The sequence below is a fragment of the Schistocerca nitens genome, chromosome 2, assembly GCF_023898315.1.
Source record: "Schistocerca nitens isolate TAMUIC-IGC-003100 chromosome 2, iqSchNite1.1, whole genome shotgun sequence".
NCBI classification, from domain to species: domain Eukaryota; kingdom Metazoa; phylum Arthropoda; class Insecta; order Orthoptera; family Acrididae; genus Schistocerca; species Schistocerca nitens.
In genome coordinates, this window is record NC_064615.1 from 305,210,804 (window position 1) to 305,230,455 (window position 19,652).

Here is a 19,652-nt window from a genome sequence, read left to right on the forward strand (position 1 = left end):
GTGGTGTGGTGTGTTGTGATGTGGTAGGGTATGGTGTGGTGTGTTTTGGTGTGGTGCTGGGTGCCACAGGGGATGCCAATGATGCTGACACCATCTATGGATGTAAACGAAAGAGCTGCCAGCACAAGGTAAAGTCTCCGTTATATATTTCTCTGTCTATCTCGGACTTCACAGCGTGGAAGTATACCTCGTAAAAGTTAAGATGATGATTTTACTGCTTCATTCTACATACAGATTCTCCCCCCCCCCCTTGTGTACAATGTGCAGAACGTTCATGCAACAAAGTGAAACTATCAGAAACGTACTTATTTGAGATGCTGCTCAACTCACATGTCACACTGGGTTGAACGCCGGTTATGTCGTCAAAATATTGATCTCTCACTTGAATTTCTAAAATGTCATTTTGGGATAGGTTTGTATTGATAACATGAAGTCTCGTCACCCGTGATGATTTTATCCAGAAAATAATTCTTTGCATTTGAATTTCAATCAAGTCACGGCAGGCGTCGAGGCCTCGTTTTTGTTTGGGAGTCAAGGTGTGTGGGATAAACTTTGGGCACAGCATTCTATTTTTCAAAATATTCTGGAGAATGTCCGGAACACTTGATTTAGAGATGTTGCTCCATTGTGATTTGTGCCACAAAAACATTGACGCACCTCAGCTGCACTTTGACTACTTAGCACTTCCCACAAACAACTGGCTGGTCGAACACTCATCTCTTGTTCACAGTTGGTGGCTCAGCCTGCCACTGCAGTTAACTGCGCTGACGTCGCTTGTACGCCGGGAATAAAATCAGTCTCAGAACTTTTTGGATGGACTGTGTATAGCAAAAATGACTTGTACGAGATATGTCATATAATGTAGAACGCTGATATCACGTGGTATTCTCCCTATACGCTAATACAGTAACGCCCACGTATATCAAGCCTACATGGATTTACCTCATTACTTCATAACGTAACAGCCATTTCAATTGAACTGTGATATGTTTAGCTTCTGGCTAAATTATTCAAATAAGAGTCCTATTGTAAATTTTAAGTAGTATCCTCCTGAATCGAATCAGTTTAGAGGGCAGAGAGGAGACTGTTATGCGTGTTTTAAGTGACCAAGTTTAACTGCTGAACATAGGAGGGCAGGGACAGTCAACGAAGGCTGAAGGTGGCGGTTTAAAGCCAAGGTTAGCCTCCGGGCGCCTTTTTTGGAGCCTTCATGGGGTGAGACACAAGTATTCAGGAAATCTACTGGGAAAACGAGGCCATCATGTGTCCAGTAATAGTGCTGCCTGTTGGTTTTCGTTGCCACACAATCGTTTTGGAAAACAAAAGCATTGCTTCGACTGTACAACGTTGCTCCACTAGGATCTTATTTAAGACGCCTTATCAAATGCAGAAATATTCTGTGTAGAAACGAATGTCAAGTTAAATAAGATCCAGAGGCGCTACATAAACTCCCACCCACGCACCAAGAGGAGAGAACGCAGCTGAGGGTGTATGATGTGGCAGGAGCGTCACGTCAGACCAGGCTGCAAGGTGCCTGGACCACCCAAGGCCTGCAACTGCAGTTGGGACAGAGCTTGACACGATTGGATGACTGACATGTTTCAGAACTACTGACTTCCCACTTTTGCGCTCGTGTGTGCTGTTTACAGGTAATTCTTTCCACAGTAATCATACAGTCAAGTGTCAAGAACCAAAAATCCTCAACTGCGAGCAAGGAGGTTGCAGTAAAATTAAAATTTCTTTTGTTAATTGCGAGGGACGGGGAGCAGAAAGCGGGGTTGTTGACGATTCTGTTGCTAAGCTAAACTGCTTTATCCTCCCTTTGTTAAAAGGACGTATGTCATCCTGTATAGAAGATTCTCAGCCACTTGACGGTTAGGGCACGTGCTAGTGGAGCGGCATAGCACATTGTGTGCGTTGAAATCCTCTTAGAGAGAAGAATCGGGAGGTCGGTCATAAACTTAGTGATTATTAAGGGGTTTATTTGGTGATAGGTTAGGGAGCATACTAAACTGGAAGATGGAATGTGACTGGTAGGAGTAACAGGCTGCGCTTTTCGTCGTTTCGCCACCGAGGTAATTTTTTTGTATAGAGTCGGTAGTCCCCTAATACAAGTGCATGGGAATGCTTAAAATGAGTGTTTTGGAGGCATTAGCAGTTTCAGTTGTTTCACATCAGTCCTGAGGTCATTTCCATTCCACTGGACGAAGGGGATAATTTAACGGCGAGGATTTTGTCTTTTCATTCTTTTCACCTTTCAATTTTGACGTAAAAACGAGCAAGGGAGATGGAAGGCTAGTAAGACTAGACGTTTAAGTCATTGTGGCTTCGACGACTTCAGGTACTGATTTGTCGACATTAGGTGTCATGGATGTAGTTAGAGGCGATGGTGGTGTCTTTTTCCCTACAAACCGGAATAGGGTTATAACATTTTCTATGGGGAATCTACGTAAATAATTTTTATTTTCATTTATAACATTCACTTATTCGTCCACCTGTTCTTATTAATTGCAGTTGTAAGTGTTAAACCTCAGAATTTCGTTGAATGGGTTGTTACGAGTGCTTGTAGGTGAGTTGAAGATGAGTTATCGATACTGGACAGTCTGTCCGACTTCTTTGCGGTATCATGCGGTTGCTCGTGTACCGTCGAAAACGAGCCGTGACTGCTGAAAAATAATCGGTCAACTGTGACGTTCAACTTAACCCATAAAGACAGTTTCGCGAGAACTGTGGCCAGCGATCGTGTGCTTCCAATCGAATACTGTAACTGAATGTGCTGTGATCTGTGTTACAGAAATATACGAATAGTTTCGTGAGTGTTACGGAGTGGGAATATACGCACAATCGGGCTTCATAATTAACTACATGGCCTAATTTATGGTCACGCTGAGCATGCCTTGAAAGCAAAAGTGTATAATATTGGAGTTTGAATAACAATGGGACAATAGTTGCAACATTACCTGAAACTGGCGGATGTGTAAAGAATTTCGACTCGCTATCTTCAAATTCAAGATGGCCGAATCGGCAGTCATTGCGGCTACGGAACACTGGGATCCAACCACGAGGTAAAACGCAGCCAAACTGGTGTGACATATTGTTATGGAAAGCAAGCTCTGATATACGCAAATTGTGTAGTAACTGTTCTCTGTTTAAACATAGATGTTTCTTTTGTAATAAATCGATAATGGTGTGTGTGAGCATTGCTGATTTCGTAATTAATAACATTCCTTTTATCTTTACCAACTAGCAGTGGGTACTGAAACTTAAGTAGTTCAGCATTGAGTCTTAAAATTAATTCTTTTCGTAGTTCAAAATTGACAAGTAATAACTCTGCGAATATGTGAGCGTAATTCCATCAGTAGTACAGATCGTTAAACGCTTGTCATTAAAGTCAATTTGTATGAAACATTATTTAAAAATAATTCAGTGTCGCAATCAGGGACCAAACTGATACTAATTAACTGATGTCGTTTATTGTCACTATTGTTGCGGGCTCACCAACAAAGCCCTTCACAAACTTAATGTTTTCACTCTTGCGTTTTATAGAATTTTTCTAATAATTTTTGTAATAGTAGCCACACCCACTAAATCTTACTCAGTGCAAATTACAAAATCGTCATGTTAAAATTTTTAACATAGTAAATATTTCTATTGTTGCTGCCCGCCATTATACGTCTTGCACCCTAGCGTAACAAAATCTGTGATACTCATCATTGTCTGACTGTGAGGGCTGCGCAAGACCAGTATTCAAACTTTACATTGGTGGACCTGTGTTTTGCTGTATTATTTATATTTCACACAATTTGTTATGTTTACATAGTCAGCGTTCTCTCGTAAGTTAACGCACTTGTGAGTACACGAAATCATTACCAATCACTGCTTGTGTTGTATATTTGTGGGTTACTAAATATTTCAAATAAAAATGTCCTAACTTTTTGTTCCTTTTTTGCATGGGTGACGAACAGTTATGGCTCTTTAAGTAAGAATATAGGGCCAATATACGAGTCACCCAACAAATTATCAGATGAAATTTTCTTGTTTCCTTGCGCCATTCCATCCATTCCAGCTGATGTTCTGATGTGACATTGATGGGAAACTTACCCGAGGGAGGCACTGAATATTCCTGCGACGAAGAAGCCGGCCACGCCCTTGAGATGTGCCATGTGCTGCATCACGTAGTACGGCAACAACTGGTCGCTGGCGGTGATGGCCTACGGCGGAAGAGGGGTCCGTCAGTGATAAACGTAATATATATATATATATATATATATATATATATATATATATATATATAATTAAAAAATAAATGTATTAAAGTCTGTCAGCAAGGCATACTAGAGCTACAGATACTGGGGACAAAGAGATTGACACGCCATGTTTCACTCTGCCGTGAAATGTTTGCACGGAGCGACTGGCAGCGGTGCATGCAACTTTGCTGACAGAGCTCACGTATCAGGGAAAATATGATGAGTCAGGCAAACGCATCTTCAGCATAACTCTTTGGTGGGCACTGCACCGTATAGGACTGATGTGAGCTCAAAAGTCCATGTACGGTTATAAAAAAAAAAAAAATGGTTCAAATGGCTCTGAGCACTATGGGACTCAACTGCTATGGTCATAAGTCCCCTAGAACTTAGAACTACTTAAACCTAACTAACCTAAGGACAGCACACAACACCCAGCCATCACGAGGCAGAGAAAATCCCTGACCCCGCCGGGAATCGAACCCGGGAACCCGGGCGTGGGAAGCGAGAACGCTACCGCACGACCACGAGATGCGGGCTGTACGGTTATCCCATCATCAGATGTGAGATATTTGACCTTGCTCAAAATGGTCTGCAACAAGACAGCTGAGATCAACACAGAGGCATGGTCTAACTGGGTATCTATGCAGTGGAAGAATATCTAGACATATCTTCACAACTAAAGGTTCAGAGATAATGGAACGACATAGTCGAAGTTTCCATGAACCAATGGAAGCTGGGGACCTGTATTATTTTCATGGGCATTAACGGTCATCTTCACAGTACCACCAGCACTACTGAGACAGAACACAGACGATTTCCCTGAGCCATGCGTGGGAGGTGAGTTGAGTTGAAAAGTACAACATCTCTGAGGCTTTGAGGTATACAAATTGCGCTCGGGAGGAATGGACCAATATACATACAATGCTTCTTGATAGCTTCAGGATGAGTGTCCCAGATTTATACATATCGAGCACTTCTGTCTGTGGGTGGGTTGCTTCTAAATTTCTTAGCACGCATGAAATACTAACAGTTACTGTGATCAGATAAAAATTGTCTCCAAGTGTGGCTTGCTGAACTTTTGTCCAGAGTTAGAGGACAACAGCAACACAGCATGCCGTTTCTGTTAACCAGTCTAGAGTGGATCGCTTAGAATGGCACTGACCTTTGATAGCACAGTCCCTTGTATACTCTCATGTGCTTATTAAGCTGGAAGCAGGAGAAAGTCTGTATTCCGGATTCAGAAGAGACTCACCTCAGTTTTGATGGGATCGCATCCGTGGTAGTCAGCATAGATGACCATACCAGTGTAGAAGTTGGCCGTGAAAATGATGGCCAAGGCGGCACAGCTCACCCACAAAGCCCTGACAAAACAAAGAGCCAAGAGTAACATTCACAGTAATGGTTCGTTGAATCTCATGCATCTTAGTGTCAGGTAGTTGTTTATTTGTTTCTACGTCTTGGAATCGATGACACAGTATCATAGAAACAGTCATTATACGTCCAGAATTGAGTGACGCAACGTTGAACTCTAAAAATACGTAAGTAACTACAACAGCAATAGTAGTAGTAGTAGTAGTAGTAGTAGTAGTAGTACGGGGGGCGTTCAATAAGTAATTAAACACATTCTTTTGTGAAAACAGGTTGGTTTTATTCAGGATTCCAATACGCCGTCTTATTCCCCACTCTTTGGGCTACAAAACCATATACAGAGTGTTTCAGAAAGGACTTTACAACTTTAAAAATTCATATAAATTTATTGAAAGAAGATATAGAGCTGGATTTAGTGTTATTTTGTAGCGAAGCACATCAAGTTTTTTTACCTTAAACTAAGGATGTTTTATGTGGCTTCCGTTGGTTATCCTGCATACATCCCATCTAAAGTCGATTTCTTCCCAAACTCGCTGTAGGATTGCAGGCGTAACTTGCTCAGTGGCGGTGTAAATTCTTGCTCTACGTTCAGGTAGAGAAGCCGGCACAGGAGATACAAACACGATATCGTGATAAATCCCCATTAAAACAAAATCGAGTGGTGTCAGGTCTGGGGAACGTGGGGGCATGCAGTTGGCGCATCACGGCCAACCCATTGACCTGGAAAGCGATCACTGAGAAAATCCCGGACGTCAGCTAAGTTGTGGGTGGTCACCATCTTGCATGAAGTAAACATTTCGTTCTTGGTCATCCTCATCGATCTGTGGTATCAAAAATTGTTGTAACATATCCTAATACATTATCCCGTTGATGGTTCTCTCACGGAAAAGAAAGGGGCTGTACACTTTATTTTTGCTCAATGCCCAAAAAACGTTCAGTTTAGGGCTATCACGAACATGTTGCAATGTTTGATATGGATGTTCACTGCCGCAAATCCCACAGTTACGTGTGCTAAAAATGGTTCAAATGGCTCTGAGCACTATGCGACTTAACTTCTGAGATCATCAATCGCCTAGAACTTAGAACTAATTAAACCTAACTAACCTAAGGACATCACACACATCCATGCCCGAGGCAGAATTCGAACCTGCGACCGTAGCGGTCGCTCGGCTCCAGACTGTAGCGCCTAGAACCGCAAGGCCACTCCGGCCGGCTATGTGTGCTAACCTTGCCACTTAAGTGACAAGTCGACTGGTCAGAAAATATTATTTTGTCCAAGAAATGTTCATCCTCATGTAATCTGTTTATCATATCCGCACAGAAGTTATTGCGAGCAGTTTTATCAGTGTCTTTTATTGCTTGTACGATAGTCAGTCTGTATGGTTTCAAATGCATCCCTTTAGAACTGCAGTAAGCACCTGTCTGGACGTCCGATGTGACGAGATGCGATGAAAGGCCTGTTATGGACCAGGCCATATTTCGTGTAAAACAAGTTAATTGACGCCGCGAACCTATGCAAACCGACTAGAGTGGGAAACCGACTAAGGTGATTTTTGTTATCTATGTTCAAAATGGTTCAAATGGCTCTGAGAACTATGGGACTTAACATCTGAGGTCATCAGTCACTTGGAACTACTTAAACCTAACTAACCTAAGGACATCACACACATACATGCCCGATACAGGCTTCGAACCTGCGACCGTAGCGGTCGCGCGGTTCAGGACTGAAGCGCCTAGAACCACTCGGCCACAGCGACCGGCTTTTATATACACTCCTGGAAATTGAAATAAGAACACCGTGAATTCATTGTCCCAGGAAGGGGAAACTTTATTGACACATTCCTGGGGTCAGATACATCACATGATCACACTGACAGAACCACAGGCACATAGACACAGGCAACAGAGCATGCACAATGTCGGCACTAGTACAGTGTATATCCACCTTTCGCAGCAATGCAGGCTGCTATTCTCCCATGGAGACGATCGTGGAGATGCTGGACGTAGTCCTGTGGAACGGCTTGCCATGCCATTTCCACCTGGCGCCTCAGTTGGACCAGCGTTCGTGCTGGACGTGCAGACCGCGTGAGACGACGCTTCATCCAGTCCCAAACATGCTCAATGGGGGACAGATCCGGAGATCTTGCTGGTCAGGGTAGTTGACTTAAACCTTCTAGAGCACGTTGGGTGGCACGGGATACATGCGGACGTGCATTGTCCTGTTGGAACAGCAAGTTCCCTTGCCGGTCTAGGAATGGTAGAACGATGGGTTCGATGACGGTTTGGATGTACCGTGCACTATTCAGTGTCCCCTCGACGATCACCAGTGGTGTACGGCCAGTGTAGGAGATCGCTCCCCACACCATGATGCCGGGTGTTGGCCCTGTGTGCCTCGGTCGTATGCAGTCCTGATTGTGGCGCTCACCTGCACGGCGCCAAACACGCATACGACCATCATTGGCACCAAGGCAGAAGCGACTCTCATCGCTGAAGACGACACGTCTCCATTCGTCCCTCCATTCACGCCTGTCGCGACACCACTGGAGGCGGGCTGCACGATGTTGGGGCGTGAGCGGAAGACGGCCTAACGGTGTGCGGGACCATAGCCCAGCTTCATGGAATGCGAATGGTCCTCACCGATACCCCAGGAGCAACAGTGTCCCTAATTTGCTGGGAAGTGGCGGTGCGGTCCCCTACGGCACTGCGTAGGATCCTACGGTCTTGGCGTGCATCCGTGCGTCGCTGCGGTCCGGTCCCAGGTCGACGGGCACGTGCACCTTCCGCCGACCACTGGCGACAACATCGATGTACTGTGGAGACCTCACGCCCCACGTGTTGAGCAATTCGGCGGTACGTCCACCCGGCCTCCCGCATGCCCACTATACGCCCTCGCTCAAAGTCCGTCAACTGCACATACGGTTCACGTCCACGCTGTCACGGCATGCTACCAGTGTTAAAGACTGCGATGGAGCTCCGTATGCCACGGCAAACTGGCTGACACTGACGGCGGCGGTGCACAAATGCTGCGCAGCTAGCGCCATTCGACGGCCAACACCGCGGGTCCTGGTGTGTCCGCTGTGCCGTGCGTGTGATCATTGCTTGTACAGCCCTCTCGCAGTGTCCGGAGCAAGTATGGTGGGTCTGACACACCGGTGTCAATGTGTTCTTTTTTCCATTTCCAGGACTGTATGTGAAAACTAAGAAACAAACTCTGCCGGAGGGGGTGGGGAGTTGAGAAAGAGACTCGAAGATAAATTGCGCCAGTTACAACTTGTACCATTGATGTCTGCTGTAATAACGTACTGTTTCTGACCAATGGCAGAAAAACGATGAATAGTGGTGTCCCAGAAAGTGCACAACATGGAAAACTGAATAATTAAGAGGCTTTACATACACAAGATCGGAATGAAATGACGTGCCTGACATGACTCATCCGTAATCTTCACAGTCATCTAACATGGCTACATGCATCATCGCCCATTAGCAGTTCTTTGCGTGTTGCTACTCTGTCGTGCTCTGTGGACATACAAATCGTGGAGAGACAGAGCGATGGGCGATCCGCGGCCTGACGGCTTTACAACATCGTGGCTGATTCCCACGACGAGTCAGACAGTTTTCACCAGGAGAGTGGTGTTCCCCAGGGGAGCGTTTTAAGCGTCACCCTCTTTGCCGCAGCCAGTAACGCCATAACATCTACGGTAAGGCATCCTGTCCAGTGCTTCTTATTTGTGGAAGATTTTTCAGTTTTCTGTTCCTCCTACACCACTGCAACAGCTCGTCAGCGCAACTTACAGTGAAGAGGTTGGAGAAGTGGGCTCCAAAGACGGGTCTTAACTTCCCTGCAGTTTAGTGTGTGTGTGTTTTGAGTTTAATCGTTTCTGTCTTATTTTTAATTTACCTCACTTGCATATGAGCCACATCGTTTTTTATTTGAAAGAATCAATGCGGTTTTTGAGCCTGATTTTTGGTTACAAACTGTCGTGGTTACCATACCTGAAGGACCTGAAGATGAGGATCGAGAAAGCACTGGACATAGAAAGTGCCATAGGTCTTGCGGAGTGGACAGGGGACGTCTGCTCCATTTGCATAGAGCAGCCGTGAGATCGCGGCCGGACTATGGGTGCACGGTATACGGATCAGCGAGACCTTCTTACTTGAAGATCATTGATGATATCTACCGTCACGCGGGTGGTTATAGGACCAGCCCCATACCCAGTGTTTGTGCTGCGGCTGGGGAACCGTCGCTCACCAACCGGAGGCAAACCCTCACGGTACGTCAAGTCCTCGCTCCTTCCAATTCAGCAGCATACCGTACTGTTGTCCATCCAGCTATGGGACGCCTTTTCTCCAGTCGTTCACGAGGAAAAAACCGTTTGGGATCCGCGTACAGTGTGTGTACTGGAGTCACTTGGTGGGGAACGAGTTCAACACCAACTGCCACCCAAGTTGCTGCAGAGGTGCACTATATATTTAGACAGCGGACGCTGCACTCCTGCATCTGTGTCCAGTACAATATTTTATGATATTTTAAATGAACACTACAGCGGTATAGCTGTATTCACGATGATTCTACGCAGGAGGGGACTCCGTTGGTTTCTCTGTTTTCGCTGATCAGGTCCTCGAGATCCGATTCCATCAACAATTGAGCATTTTCGATAGCGAAATGTACGGGATCCTGAGAGCACAGCAGCATATGAGGTGTGTGCCGACTGCCAAATTTCTCGTCTTTTCTGACTTCCTGAGTGCACTGAACTCTCTGTGACATCTATAGCCAGCAAGTAAAGTAGTCCAGGATATTAAGGACCCTTCCCCACTCACATAGGCTGGAGAAGGAGGTGTCTTTCTGCTGGGTACCAGGGATGTGTGTCTTAAGGGAAACGAACTGGCGGATGTAGCAGCTAAGAATGCGTGTTGCGATAATCCCTCCTACATTCGATGGCCCCACTGTTGATGTGCAGCACCGTCGGTAGACGGGAAGAAGATTGGCTGGAAGTGACAGACAAGAAGCTGCGCCTAGTGAAGTCCACTACACATATGCCTCCTTCCAGCCACGCACACTGAATGAGGCGCTTCTGACCCGTGTTCGAACTGGACACAGCCCTATGACGCATGGTTTCTTTTTCCTGTGGGAAGGCAAACCACTGTATGGTACGTACGAATTACAGAGCATCACGTCTTTTGTTTTCCGACAAGAGAGGAGCAGCTAATTTACCGACAGATGTGCCCACTGATTTAAATGAAAATTAAACACATGTGGTAGTATTTTAATGTTTTGTGAAATGTCCGATTTGTTCCCAAAAATCTGGGGGAGGAGTTTTTAATGTGTTATCACAGTGACTCACTCATCCATGATTTTCCATAAGTGATCATCCAGTCAAATTTTTTCTGTGTCATTATTTCAGTTTTGCACTTGTGTTACATGTCTTTTCATTGCCAGTTTTAGAACATCTGCCCATTTTTACGCTTTTTAAAATATGTGACATAGTTTGTTTGTACGGGTAACAGTGGATAAGGTTGGGAGCGAGTAAGTGTAATAGTTTCGGACTTACTCTTACTTGTTTAATGAAGCTTTGGACATTTTAAACACATTCGTTCCTAATAATTTTCACGTGGTCTGTGACAACCTCGCTGTTGAGTGCCTTAAACGCAAACTCTCTCTCTCTTTCACACACAAACACAAACACACACACACACACACACACACACACACACACACACACACACACACGCGCATACACACTAGCGATGTGGCGGAAGATGAAGGCTACCTGTTGATACCATAATGGCTTTACCGGCGGTGACACAACTCTCATCTGCACGACATACATAAGTCATGTACCACGTAACTATGCAGGAGCTCTTATGGAACAATTAATATACAATTTGATAACCCACATAAGGCAAGTTACTCTGAGATGTACCGCTGAATTGTTAAGGCCAGTGTAAATAGCCTTTGGAGACACTGTTAAAAAGCAATATTCCTCACCCATTATTTCAGGATCTGTTAAAAATAGAGGCTTGAAAATTGTGCTTGGTGTACATTTAAGCTTCTTATTGTTATTGACTTTCTTTTCTAAAGATTTACGTTGTAGAAAATGAGATAAATTTTTTAAACTATTTTTTATCCCGGTTGTGGTAACTTTTTGTTTCCTTCAAAGGAGATAAATCAAATATACACGGATAAACCATGATTAATAGAGTGTTGGTGCCCCTTTGCAGCAGAACACAGCGTAGATTCTATGTAGCGGTAGGTTTTCGAAGGTATGTGGCAACAGATTTCTGTCTCCGAACAGGCCACAAAATTCCATTTATTTCCGTGCAGGTGTTTTGTGGGCGCGGAGCTGGCGCCCAATAGGATTTCAGATGTCTTCCATTGGGTTGAAATCAGGCGGTCATGAGGTCGACTTGACTTCACTGTCATGCCCCTGGAACCGCTGTAGCACAATTCTGGCCTTGTGACGCCAACAGTTACCCTGGATGACGATGCCATCGCCGTCGGAAAGACATGAAGCACGAAGAGATGTAGGTGGACCGAACTGACGTTGAAATAGTCCACAGATCTCATGGTCCTTTCGGTTACTACCACAGGTCCCGTGGAATGCCAAGTGGGTGCCCCTCATAACATAGTACTGAAACTACCGGCCTGTGTCCGTGGCGTGGTGCATGTTTGTGGTGCACGTTTCGAGAAGCCGTTCGCCTGGAGGATGGCATAGCCGGACACAGCCATCCATCTGATGTGACCAAAAACATGATTCAGCCGACCAAGCGGTACGTTTCCATTGAAGTTCGGTCTCCGTGATCCCGTGCCCACTGAGATCGTAACTGACTATGTCGTTGGGACACCATAGCAAACATATGGGTGTCTGCAGCACAGTATGCACTGATCTGTATGCCCCAAAGCAATTGTGCCTGTACCAGCACTGTAGTCGGTCATCGGATGTGCCACATATCGCTGCCTGTCATGCTTTACAATGTCGGCAAACCTCTGCGTTCCAAGCTCTGTGATGAGGCGCGGGCTTTCGAAATTTTGTCGTCTGTTCGTGGTTCCACCGTACATCAATCATTGCCGTAGGTGTTCACAACAGCAGCCCGCGAACAACCGGCGATGTTCGCTGCTTCCGCGTTGGTCGTTCCCAGGCGCCGGGCCAAATAATGAGTCCCCACACGTCCCTGCTCCGCTTACATTCTTCGCCGAGGCCTACGAGAAAGACAGGCCTCGGCGCGTGCGTCACGAAGGTACGCCTGAGCTAGCTCGTTCGCTCAGCTCAGCAGATAAACTACGCTCTGCACCTGTTAACTCACAGTTGGGCGTGTACATACTAGCGAATATTGCATCTTCTACTGGAATCTGATAATATGAAGTCTTACTGATTAACAGCACTATAACAAAATTTAATTTAAGATCAGTACTCGATGTTAATGATATAACGGTTTGTTTATAGCATTTAGTCTCTTCTGCTTAACACTCTTCATTTCATACAAGAAGTGGTGCCTTACGCAACTGATACTCACTTTGGCACGATTTTAATTTTATTGTACCCCAGCACAGCCGTGACAGATTATAAGTAGGCCGATGGACTTCCCATCATTGCAGGGCTAATAACAATAAGACTCCATAATAGCGGATTCCTGTAGAAGATGCAATTTTCGTTTGTACGCACATACCTAGTAAAGAGTTAACAGGTGCAGAAACGTAGTTTGTCTGTTGAGTTGAGCAAGCGAGCGAGATCACACCTACCTTCGTGACCGCGGCCTGTCTTTCTCGTAGACCTCGATGCTTCGCTTACCACGTCACATGCTAGCAGCGCCAACAGCCGGCTTTCGGTATCGCGGCGGACACTGGCCATAATGCTCCCGCTCGTCGGGGCACTTATTCAGATGAAGGAACAGACACTCTTGATCCACAGCTGTACGAAACGTTTTTCGAAATTAATTCGCTGACTCCGAATGCCTTGATTTCAGCTGTATTACGTATAGATCTACTACCCGATAGTGACGTATGGTTAAGACGACCGCTCGCGATAAGCGGGAAATCCAGGTTCGAGTCCCGGCCCGGTACAAATTTTCATATGTCACTATTGATTAGTAGATGCTATACCTAGTAGAGCGTACTTACTGTTCTTTGCCCACAGTGCCCCAATAATGCTCGTAACTTGTGGTAAAATAGTCCTATGTCTAGAAAACGATTCAGTTGACAAATACAAGCAGTTTTCCGGAAGTAGCAATTGAAAAATATAAACAAAAATTATAGTTACAAGCACCAGAAACAGCTAAAATGCATCACTACTTAACTCATTATTATCTATTAATTACTGTTCTATGCTGACGAAATCGTCTTCTTCTGTCCGTGTATGTTGCCCACTAGGTCATATTTTATAGTTTTGTAGCTTTGCTCTTGTTATTGATTGCTGATTCCAAATCGTCAAGAAGTATTGCTGTATTCCAGGAAACCCGTGCTCGTAGTTGTTCCATCACATTTTTTCTCACCCATTTGTCTCGTTAAAGGCGATGGTAGTATTATTTAATTCATTCTTGAGTGTCTGATATCAAACAAATACGCTCTTGGGGGTCGTGACTAAGTAACGCTCTTGAAAGAATCAACGACTTTGTGAAGTTTTCCTGCCAGGCATCTTTAAACGGATCAGGGTTTACTCTATAAACGGGCTTCATTAGCTCCAAGCCAGCATCTGTAGGTTATAAGTTTTGAAGAGGATGCTGATCAGTAGACGTTTTGTGCAAGCATGTCGTCTGTAAAACTCGAGTACCACGGGCCATTTGGTGTGCCACCCCGTGGGACATGAATCCAGATTGCATCCAGTCTGGTTTGGCTGCTCTTAAGATCTTGGTCATAGTGGCCTTACAATGAAAATGCAGTTAATTTCCCTTACTGAGGAAGAAAAAAGTAATATGCATTGTACAAAGTTTTGAGAAAATGGCGGCATTCAGAACCCACCAATATTCGCATCAAAAGAGGACAAACAACCACTTAAATGGGCGCCAACATATGCATGCGAAAGTACAGCCTTGTATATTACGTGGCACGAGAGACAAAACGTTTTAAGTGAGCAAAGGTGATTTTCCATCAAGAAATGTCATTGTGCATCATAATAATAAACGATTGATTAAACGTAGTTCTAGCTCAGCAAAAGTAGTAAACCGCATGTAAAATTAAAGAGCAGATTCCATATTATAATTTTAAGCAGAAACAAGAAATCGAATTTTTCACACCATTTTCAATCCCCTTTATTTCCTTGTTTTATTGGAACTACAATTGATCAATACATTTACTTGCAGTAATGTATGTGGTTCCCTATTGAGTACTGCACCACAAGACACTTGCTACGCTAGGAGGTGACGGCAATGAAGAAGTCGATTAAGTGCAGAAGCTTGTACTCACGTCCTGGCCTGCTTGATGGTGGCGACAGACATGTACTTCTGGACGGAGGCCTGGTTGGAGCAGAACATGGTGGCCCAGTAGAAACTGCCGCCCACCACCACGGACCAGAAGCTGTGGCGCACCGTCGGGTCCGGGTTGAGGCTGCCGGCAGAGTGATGTCGTGTTTCAGTACTGGCGGTAGGCACAGTGGAGGTAGAAGTGGACGTGAAGCGCCCGATGGAGGAGAAAATGACGGAGGTAGAGGAGAATGTGATGGAGGTGGAAGCCAAGGGGAAGGAGGAAGATGTTAAACAAAGAGGAGAAGACACAATTAGAATTTCGGTGGGCTACAGTGTTGGCTAAGAGTGGCTAAGGCGACTGGCCGCACGCTATCAGGACTCACTTGAAGAACTCGAGGCGCTCGGTGACGGAGCTGCGCTGCCACACGACGGAGAGGCCGCCCACGCGGTCGTTGCCCAGCGCCAGCACCACGAAGATGGAGCCCATCAGCACGGCCGCCTGGAACGTGTCCGTGATGATGACGGCGCGCATCCCGCCCTGCAATACAGAGCGCCGCGTCACCACACGGTAGCCCAGGCTCTGGAGGAGCTGCTTCTAAATCTGAAACCTCGATAAGTGGAATTTGTCCGGTGCACTAGTAACCCTAGCGAGTTCTGCCTCCCGACTGTGAGACTGTTCTTCTAGTGTCGTGCAGTAATTGCCAACCACCTCCGCTTTCTACAGTTTCATCTACATCTACATCCACACTCCGCAAGCCACCTGACGGTGTGTGGCGGAGGGTACTTTGAGTACCTCTATCCGTTCTCCCTTCTATTCCAGTCTCGTATTGTTCGTGCAAAGAAGGATTGTCGGTATGCTTCTGTGTGGGCTCTAATCTCTCTGATTTCATCCTCATGGTCTCTTCGCGAGATATACGTAGGAGGGAGCAATATACTGCTTGACTCTTCGGTGAATGTATGTTCTCGAAACTTTAACGAAAGCCCGTACCGAGCTACTGAGCGTCTCTCCTGCAGAGTCTTCCACTGGAGTTTATCATCTCCGTAACGCTTTCGCGATTACTAAATGATCCTGTAACGAAGTGCGCTACTCTCCGTTGGATCTTCTCTATCTCTTCTATCAACCCTATCTGGTACGGATCCCACACTGCTGAGCAGTATTCAAGCAGTGGGCGAACAAGCGTACTGTAACCTACTTCCTTTGTTTTCGTATTGCATTTCCTTAGAATTCTTCCAATGAATCTCAGTCTGGCATCTGCTTTACCGACGATCAACTTTATATGATCATTCCATTTTAAATCACTCCTAATGCGTACTCCCAGATAATTTATGGAATTAACTGCTTCCAGTTGCTGACTTGCTATATTGTAGCTAAATGATAAGGAAACTATCTTTCTATGTATTCGCAGCACATTACACTTGTCTACATTGAGATTCAATTGCCATTCCCTGCACCATGCGTCAATTCGTTGCGATCCTCCTGCATTTCAGTACAATTTTCCATTGTTACAACCTCTCGATGTACTACAGCATCATCCGCAAAAAGCCTCAGTGAACTTCCGATGTTATCCACAAGGTCATTTTTATATATTGTGAATAGCAACGGTCGTACGACACTCCCCTGCGGCACACCTGAAATCACTCTTACTTCGGAAGACTTCTCTCCATTGAGAATGACATGCTGCGTTTTGTTATCTAGGATCTTTTCAATCCAATCACACAATTGGTCTTATAGTCCAATTGCTCGTACTTTGTTCATTAAACGACTGTGGGGAACTGTATCCAAGGCCTTGCGGAAGTCAAGAAACACGGCATCTATCTGGGAACCCGTGTCTATGGCCTTCTGAGTCTCGTGGACGAATAGCGCGAGCTGGGTTTCGTACGACCATCTTTTTCGGAACCCATGCTGATTCCTGCAGAGTAGATTTCAAGTCTCCAGAAAAGTCATTATACTCGCACATAATACGTGTCCCAAAATTCTACAACTGATCGACGTTAGAGATATAGGTCTATAGTTCTGTACATCTGTTCGACGTCCCTTCTTGAAAACGGGAATGACCTGTGCCCTTTTCCAATCCTTTGGAACGCTACGCTCTTCTACAGACCTACGGTACACCGCTGCAAGAAGGGGGGCAAGTTCCTTCGCGTACTCTGTGTAAAATCGAACTGGTTTCACATTAGGTCCAGCGGCCTTTCCTCTTTTGAGCGATTTTAATTGTTTTTCTATCCCTCTGTCATTTATTTCGATATCTACCATTTTGGCATCTGTGCGACAATCTAGAGAAGTAACTACAGTGCAGTCTTCCTCTGTGAGACAGCATTGGAAAAAGACATTTAGTATTTCGGTCTTTAGTCTGTCATCCTCTGTTTCAGTACCATTTTGGTCACGGAGTGTCTGGACATTTTGTTTTGATCCACCTACCGCTTTGACATAAGACCAAAATTTCTTAGGATTTTATGCGAATTCAGTACATGGAACTTTACTTTCGAATTCACTGAACGTCTCTCGCATAGCCCTCCTCACACTACATTTCGCTTCGCATAATTTTTGTTTGTCTGCAAAGCTTTGGCTATGTTTATGTTTGCTGTGAAGTTCCAAGATCTAACCAAACTCTCCCCTGATTTGCCCGCTGCCTTTTGGAGGTTCTGCTAAAGGAGCTGAGCTCGTTAACAGACGCATGCATGGTGGCACTCTACTCCGATGCAGCGGGTTTTAGTACTGGAGGTGGAAGAACTTTTCACCTACAGTATTCCGCCGGAAAGAGGAGACATGCTCGCGTACAGTTCCTTATAATGAGAGTCTGTGCCAAAGTGCGGGAAGTATTTACAAACCACTCCATAATGTCTTATGGCGTGAGGGCATGTGCCACTGTTGATAGTGATCCGTCCGTTGGATGAGGGCGGTAAGCCCGGCGACTTTCTTGATGTCACTTTAGGGGAGTGGGTTATGTTCTGCTCTCCATTCTCTCATCATCATCGAGCAACTGTCACCATACTGTGCATACTTCCATTGCTGTCATCTTCACCTCAACAGAGGCGCTTAAAACACAACTCTCACACAGCACGAGGAATGGGACCATTCTGTGCCGTGGCAGGAACGCTAACCAATTAAGTGGCTGGTACTGTCTCTTGGTGCATCTTAATGAACGATGCCAGACGAATCCCCCTTAATACCCCGAGGAGAAGGCTATGTCGTGGTTCCATCCTATCCCTTGTCAAGTGTGCACCATTGCAGCAACTCCAACACAACTCTACATTCTCCTGAGATCCATCACACTTATCTCTTATCATGAGTTACGCCAAAGATATTTCCACTACTGGTATGAAAATGCGGTGGCAGTTAGCTCACGTGCCAGTTCAAAGCCTCTTACACTGAAGCGGCAAAGAAACTAGTATACGCATGCGTATTCAAATACAGACATATGTAAACAGGCAGAATACGGCAATGCGGTCGGCAACGCCTATATACATAAGACAACAAGTGTCTGGCGCATTTGTTAGATCGGTTACTGCTGCTACAATGGCAGGTTATCGAGGTGTGAGTTTGAATGTGGTGTTACAAAATAATGGCTCTGAGCACTATGGGACTTAACATCTGAGGTCATCAGTCCCCTAGAACTTAGAACTACTTAAACCTAACTAACCTAAGGACATCACCCACATCCATGCCCCAGGCAGGATTCGAACCTGCGACCGTAGCGGTCACACGGTTCCAGACTGAAGCGCCTAGAACCGCACGGCTACACCAGCCGGCTGTGGTGTTACAGTCGGCGCACGGGCGATGGGACACAGCATCTCCGAGGTAGCGATGAAGTACTGATTTTCCCATACGACTATTTCACGAGTATACTCTGAATATCAGGAATCAGGTAAAACATCAAATCACCGACATCGCTGCGAACGGAAAAAGATCCTGCAAGAACGGGACCAACGACGACTGAACAGAATCGTTCAACGTGACTGAAGTGCAACCCTTCCGCAAACTGCTGCAGATTTCAATGCTCCGGTATCAACAAGTGTCTGCGTGCGAACCATTCAAAAAATGGTTCAAATGGCTCTGAGCACTATGGGACTCAACATCTTAGGTCATAAGTCCCCTAGAACTTACTTAAACCTAACTAACCTAAGTACAACACACACACCCATGCCCGAGGCAGGATTCGAACCTGCGACCGTAGCAGTCCCGTGGTGCGAACTATTCAACGAAACATCATCGATATGGTCTTTCGGAGCAGAAAATCCACTCGTGCACTCTTGATGAGGGCAAGACACTAAGCTTTACGCGTTGCCTGGGCCTGTCTCCACCGACGTTGGACTGTTGATCACTGGAAACATGTTCCCTCGTCGGACGAGTCTGGTTTCCATCATGAACCCATGGAACTTACATGTTAGCAGGGGACTGTTCAAGCTGATGGAGGCTCTGTAATGGTGTGGGGTGTGTCCAGTTGAAGTGATATAGGACACCAGATATGTCTATATACGACTATGACAGGTGACACGTACGTAAACATCCTGTCTGATCACCTCCATCCATTCATGTCCATTGTGCATTTAGATGGACTTGGGCAATTCCAACAGGACAATGCGACAGCTCACACGCCCAGAATTTCTACAGCGTGGCTCCAGGAACACTCTTCTGAGTTT

The 19,652-nt window shown here is 45.5% G+C and overlaps 1 protein-coding gene across 1 annotated transcript in view; it reads right to left on the reverse strand.

The window, feature by feature from the left end:
• LOC126236069 (sodium-coupled monocarboxylate transporter 1-like) overlaps window positions 1-19,652 on the reverse strand; it is a 114,432-nt gene that overhangs the window by 35,870 nt on the left and 58,910 nt on the right. The window contains exons 7-10 of the mRNA XM_049945123.1: window positions 15,395-15,549; window positions 15,013-15,153; window positions 5,500-5,608; window positions 4,102-4,211 (exon numbers count right to left, since the gene is read on the reverse strand). Coding sequence (XP_049801080.1) covers window positions 4,102-4,211; window positions 5,500-5,608; window positions 15,013-15,153; window positions 15,395-15,549 — 515 coding nt within the window. The remainder of the gene's footprint in view (window positions 1-4,101; window positions 4,212-5,499; window positions 5,609-15,012; window positions 15,154-15,394; window positions 15,550-19,652) is intronic.